The sequence below is a fragment of the Rhinopithecus bieti genome, unplaced genomic scaffold (genome assembly GCF_001698545.2).
Source record: "Rhinopithecus bieti isolate Rb0 unplaced genomic scaffold, ASM169854v2 scaffold_13207, whole genome shotgun sequence".
In the NCBI taxonomy this organism is placed as follows: Eukaryota; Metazoa; Chordata; class Mammalia; order Primates; family Cercopithecidae; genus Rhinopithecus; species Rhinopithecus bieti.
In genome coordinates, this window is record NW_016807866.1 from 2,388,135 (window position 1) to 2,393,960 (window position 5,826).

The 5,826-nt window shown below is 58.0% G+C and overlaps 1 protein-coding gene across 1 annotated transcript; it reads left to right on the top strand.

The window, feature by feature from the left end:
- The first annotated feature begins 901 nt into the window (after window positions 1–901).
- Window positions 902–4,230, top strand: OLIG2 (oligodendrocyte transcription factor 2). The gene is made up of 2 exons (XM_017883973.1): window positions 902–1,055; window positions 1,843–4,230. Exon 2 carries the CDS (start codon window positions 1,904–1,906, stop codon window positions 2,873–2,875), a length of 972 nt encoding a protein of 323 aa, XP_017739462.1. The 5' UTR covers window positions 902–1,055; window positions 1,843–1,903; the 3' UTR covers window positions 2,876–4,230.
- The last annotated feature ends 1,596 nt before the right edge of the window (window positions 4,231–5,826 follow it).

The following is a 5,826-nucleotide window of genomic DNA, read 5'->3' on the forward strand; positions in this document are numbered from 1 at the left end:
TGTGGCGATCACAAAGACGACACTGAAAACGCTATCATCCGGCTCCGCTGCTAACAAATAGAGGGGTGTTTAACTACAGGCACGACTCTGCCCTGGTGCTAGCGTGGCTACCGTGCGGAAATAACTCGTTCCTGTACCGACACCATCCTCAACCTAAGGAGAGTTGTGAATTCTTTCAAAACACTCTTCTGAAGTCCGTCCCCTCCCTCCTTGTCCGCCCTCTGCCCCTCAAGGCCCTGCCCCCAGCTGGGGGCGCTCCCGGCTGCCCGCGGAGCTGCAGTCACAGCCACCTCCTAGACGCGCGAGGAGAGCACCAAGAAAGTGGGGACTTTGTGCCTGGGCATCGTTTAACATTTGGGGCGCCAAATGCCCACGTGTTGATGAAGCCAGTGAGATAGGAACAGGCGGCAGGAAACCAGAGAGAGGAAGAGCTAGGGAGGAGACCCCAGCCCCGGATCCTGGGTCGCCAGGGTTTTCCACGCGCATCCCAAAAGGTGCGGCTGCGTGGGGCATCACGTTAGTTTGTTAGACTCTGCAGGGTCCCCAAACCATCCCGTCCCCCAACCTTACTGTGTGGTGGCCGTATTTTTTACAGAAATTTGACTACGTTCCCTTTCTCCCTCGGTCCCAAGAGCGCTCAGCCCTCTCTCCATCCCCCTTGAGCCCGCCCCTCTCCTCCCCCGCGCCTCCTCGGGTCCCTCCTCTAGTCCCTCCCTAAGAATCTCCCGGCCACGGGAGCCCATTGGTTGTGCGCGGGGAGGAGGCGTGTGCCCGGCCTGGCGAGTTTCATTGAGCGGAATTAGCCCGGATGACATCAGCTTCCCAGCCCCCTGGCGGGCCCAGCTCATTGGCGCGGCAGCCCCTCCAGGACACGCACATTGTTCCCCGCCCCCGCCCCGGCCACCGCTGCCGCCGTCTCCGCTGCCACCGGGCTATAAAAACCGGCCGAGCCCCAAAAGGTGCGGATGCTTATTATAGACCTACGCGACACCAGTGCCCGGTGCCAGGTTCTCCGCTGAGGCTTTTCGGAGCGAGCTCCTCGAATCGTATCCACAGTAAGTGTCCCCGCCCCCCAGCAGCCCCAGTCTAGATCCCAAGGACAGACGCTCCTCAACTCCGCTATGACCCAGAATGCTCCGATACAGGGGATCTGGATCCCTCCTCTGCGAGCCATTTCTCCAGAGCGACTTTGCTGTTCTGTCCTCCCCACACTCACCGCTGCATGCCCCTCGCCAAAAGCGAGAAGTCGGAGCGACAACAGCTCTTTCTGCCCAAGCCCAAGTCAGCTGGTGAGCTCCCCGTGGTCTCCAGACGCAGCACATGGACTCTGGGCCCCGCGCCGGCGCTGGGTGCTTGTGCGTGTGCGTGTGTTTGCTGCGTGGTGTCGATGGAGATAAGGTGGACCCGTCTGGGGAACAAAATCATTAGTTCTCTATTTAGATCTCCACCGTCCCCAAAAAAAGGCCCTCACTTCCCACTCGTTTATTCCAGCCCAGGAGACTCAGCTTTCCCACTCCTAACTGAAAACGCGAAGCCTCTAGAATGCCACCCACATCCCGAGGGTCACCAACGCTCCCTGAAATAACCTGTTGCATGAGAGCGGAGGGGAGATAAAGAGAGCTTAATTATAGGTACCCGCGTACAGCTAAAAGGAGGGCTAGAGATAGTAGCGAGGGGGACGAGGAACCACGGGCCACCTGTGCCGGGACCCCGCGCTGCTGTACTGCGGCGCAGGCGGGAGCAGCTTTTCTGTCTCACTCACTGACACTCTCTCTCTCTCTCTCTCTCTCTCTCTCTCTCTTTCTCTCTCATTCTCTCTCTTTTCTCCTCCTCTCCTGGAAGTTTCGGGTCCTAGGGAAGGAGGACCCTGCGAAAGCTGCGACGACTATCCTCCCCCGGGGCCATGGACTCGGACGCCAGCCTGGTGTCCAGCCGCCCGTCGTCGCCAGAGCCCGATGACCTTTTTCTGCCGGCCCGGAGTAAGGGCAGTAGCGGCAGCGCCTTCACTGGGGGCACAGTGTCCTCGTCCACCCCGAGCGACTGCCCGCCGGAGCTGAGCGCTGAGCTGCGCAGCGCTATGGGCTCTGCGGGTGCGCATCCCGGTGACAAGCTAGGAGGCAGTGGCTTCAAGTCATCCTCGTCCAGCACCTCGTCGTCCACGTCGTCGGCGGCCGCGTCGTCCACCAAGAAGGACAAGAAGCAAATGACAGAGCCAGAGCTGCAGCAGCTGCGTCTCAAGATCAACAGCCGCGAGCGCAAGCGCATGCACGACCTCAACATCGCCATGGACGGCCTGCGCGAGGTCATGCCTTACGCGCACGGCCCTTCGGTGCGCAAGCTTTCCAAGATCGCCACCCTGCTCCTGGCGCGCAACTACATCCTCATGCTCACCAACTCGCTGGAGGAGATGAAGCGACTGGTGAGCGAGATCTACGGGGGCCACCACGCTGGCTTCCACCCGTCGGCTTGTGGGGGCCTGGCGCACTCCGCGCCCCTGCCCGCAGCCACCGCGCACCCGGCAGCAGCAGCGCACGCAGCACATCACCCCGCGGTGCACCACCCCATCCTGCCGCCCGCCGCCGCAGCGGCTGCTGCAGCCGCGGCCGCTGCGGCGGTGTCCAGCGCCTCTCTGCCCGGTTCGGGGCTGCCGTCGGTCGGCTCCATCCGTCCACCGCACGGCCTACTCAAGTCTCCGTCTGCTGCCGCGGCCGCCCCGCTGGGGGGCGGGGGGGGCGGCAGTGGGGGCAGCGGGGGTTTCCAGCACTGGGGCGGCATGCCTTGCCCCTGCAGCATGTGCCAGGTGCCGCCGCCGCACCACCACGTGTCGGCCATGGGCGCCGGCAGCCTGCCGCGTCTCACCTCCGACGCCAAGTGAGCCGACCGGCGCCGGCGCGTTCTGGCGACAGGGGAGCCAGGGGCCGCGGGGAAGCGAGGACTGGCCTGCGCTGGGCTCGGGAGCTCTGTTGCGAGGAGGGGCGCAGGACCACGGACTGGGGGTGGGGGATGGTGGGGACTCCAGCATCTGCGAACCCAAGCAACGGGGTCGCGCACAGAGCAGTGAGGAGTGAGCGGATGTTCGCTCCGGGACCTGATCGAACCCTCTCTGGCTTTAACCTGCGCTGGTCCAGTAGACACCGTTTTATGAAAAGGTACCGCTGTGTGCATTCCTCACTAGAACTCATCCGACCCCCGACGCCCACCTCCGGAAAAGATTCTAAAACGTGTTTCCCTGAGAGCGTGGCCTGACTTCCAGACTCGGCCTGGGCAGCACTTGGTGGGGAGGGGTGTCGTGGGAGGGGACACGTTGGGGACTTGCTCCCTTTCCTGTTTTCTTGGCCTGTGGGAGACTCCGGGTAGCCGCACTGCAGAAGCAACCGCCCGACCGCGCCCTTCAGGGTCGCCCCTGGCCCAAAGCCAGGGAACACAAGTTAGTTGGAAGCCGGCATTCGGTATCAGAAGTGCTTATGGTCATGTCCAAGCTCCATATCTGGGTCAGTCCACACCCTCTAAGAACTGTGGCGCTCCTCCCCGTCTCTCGTTGATTTGGGAGAATATGGTTTTCTAATAAATCTGTGGATGTTCCTTCTTCAACAGTATGAGCAAGTTTATAGACATTCAGAGTAGAACCACTTGTGGATTGGAATAACCCAAAACTGCTGATTTCAGGGGCGGGTGCATTTTAGTTATTATTTTAAAACAGAAACTACCCCACTGACTCATCTTTCCTTCTCTAAGCACAAAGTGATTTGGTTATTTGGGTACATAAGAATGTAACAGAATTAAGACGCAGTTGCTGTGAAAACAGTTTGGGTTATTTGGGGGTTCTGTCGGCTTTTTAAATTTTTCTTTTTTGGATGTGTAAATATATCAATGATGAGGTAAGTGCGCGATGCTAAGGTGTTTGTTCACAGTGACTGCCAGCCCCACCGGAGTCTAAGCCGGCTTTCCTCTATTTTGGTTTATTTTTGCCACGTTTAACACAAAAGGTAAACTCCTCCACGTGCTTCCTGCGTCCGTGCAAGCCGCCTCGGCGCTGCCTGCGTTGCAAACTGGGCTTTGTAGCGTCTGCCGTGTAACACCCTTCCTCTGATCGCACCGCCCCTCGCAGAGAGTGTATCATCTGTTTTATTTTTGTAAAAACAAAGTGCTAAATAATATTTATTACTTGTTTGGTTGCAAAAACGAAATAAATGACTGAGTGTTGAGATTTTAAATAAAATTTAAAGTAAATTCGGGCGATTTCCATCCGTGTGCCACCCGGTAAAGGGGTTCAGGACGCGATACCTTGGGGCCGGTTTTGGGGATCCTTGCCCCAGTTTGGCACTAGAGACACACATGCATTGTCTTTCAAACATGTTCCGAGCAAATCCTCCGGGTGTTTTTCACAACTTGCTTGTCCTTATTTCTATTTTCTGACGCCTAACCCGGAACTGCCTTTCCTTTCAATTGAGTATTGAGTTCCTTTATAAGCGGATATTTCCTTCCCGGGGCATTGGACTTTGGGACTTGCAGGGTGAGGGCTGCGCCTTTGGCTGGGGGTCTGGGCTCTCAGGAGTCGTCTACTGCTCGATTTTTATTTCCTTTCTGCTCAGAGGCGGTCTCCCGCCACCACCCTCCCCTTACGGGTTTCCTTGGCTTCAGCTGCTGATCTGGGTTCTGCGGAGCCGTGGCGTTCCCGGCAAAGCGCTTGGGGAGTGCTTGGTGCAGAATTCACCAGCGCTTCCATTCCTTTTCAGCCATCTCCACTACCCTCCCCCAGCAGCCACCTCCGCCTTGAACTGCAAAGGATCAGGTGCTCCGCATCGCCTGGAGGAGCACTGGCAGCACTTTGGCCTCTGTGCTCTTTCCTGGGGTCACCTCTGTCTCCTCTTGGCCATTGGGTTCTCACAATCCAAACCCGCAATGCAAATTTAGGATGTGGCTGTGAAGAGGGATTCTGGGTAGAAATAAAAAAACTTTGGCCTTCCTGGTCAAGGACCACGGTAGATCCTGTTACAGTCTCCCCACCCCAGGGCTGGCCTGAGAATGCACCCCTGAAAAGACAGCGGGTACGGGCACAGTAAGAACGTCCCCTGGTCCAGGGCCCTCTCTCTGACAATATTTTTGGTGGCCACTGGCCACCCTGGATCTGGGAGTGCAGAAGATTTCCCTGGTCAGAACCCCATTTCGTGAGTTGCATTGCTGAGCCTAGCTAACACAGGCAGGCACCCTTTGCTTAGACTTGAAGACTGCTCCATCCCCTAGCAAGGGACAGGCACTTTCTGGTCCTCCAGTGGGGAATGTCAGGCTCCTGCCCAGGATAGCAGTCACCCAGGGATCGGGCGCGGGAGGCCTAGCTTTTCACCGATGGGCTTGGCTTTTTGCAAAGGCTGGGAGGGATTTGGAGAGGCTGAGTGGCTGGGGGCTGAGGAGGGGTGGAAAGCCTCCTGCCACCACCACCCCAATAGCACCATGTGAATCCAAGAAGAAGGAAGGGCAGGGTCTAGTCGTTTTAATTCTGAAATCCTATTTGAAATGAAACTTGAAAAGAATTCAAAACTGGGTCCAGCTGCTGCCACAGACACACTCAGAGGGACTCCAGGAGGCTGGAACATAGACCAGCGGGAGCTGAGAACCTGGCTGGTGGGGGTAGTGGTCTTGATTGCAGTTTTGGGTCTTCCACACCCACCGCCAGGCAGGTGTGCTGGTGCAGGCTCTGAGCGTGCTTGGTGTCTGCATAGAAGGACCCTTGTTGAAAGGCAATAAATCAAGTCTTTCTCTACACCCCTGCACCCAAGCTCTCAGTAGCAACCAGCCACCAGCCAGGCCAGGCAAGACCAGGGCCTC

Bases quoted from the DNA above. Each gene is read 5' to 3' on its own strand.
- OLIG2 (XM_017883973.1), top strand. From the start codon at position 1,904: ATGGACTCGGACGCCAGCCTGGTGTCCAGCCGCCCGTCGTCGCCAGAG.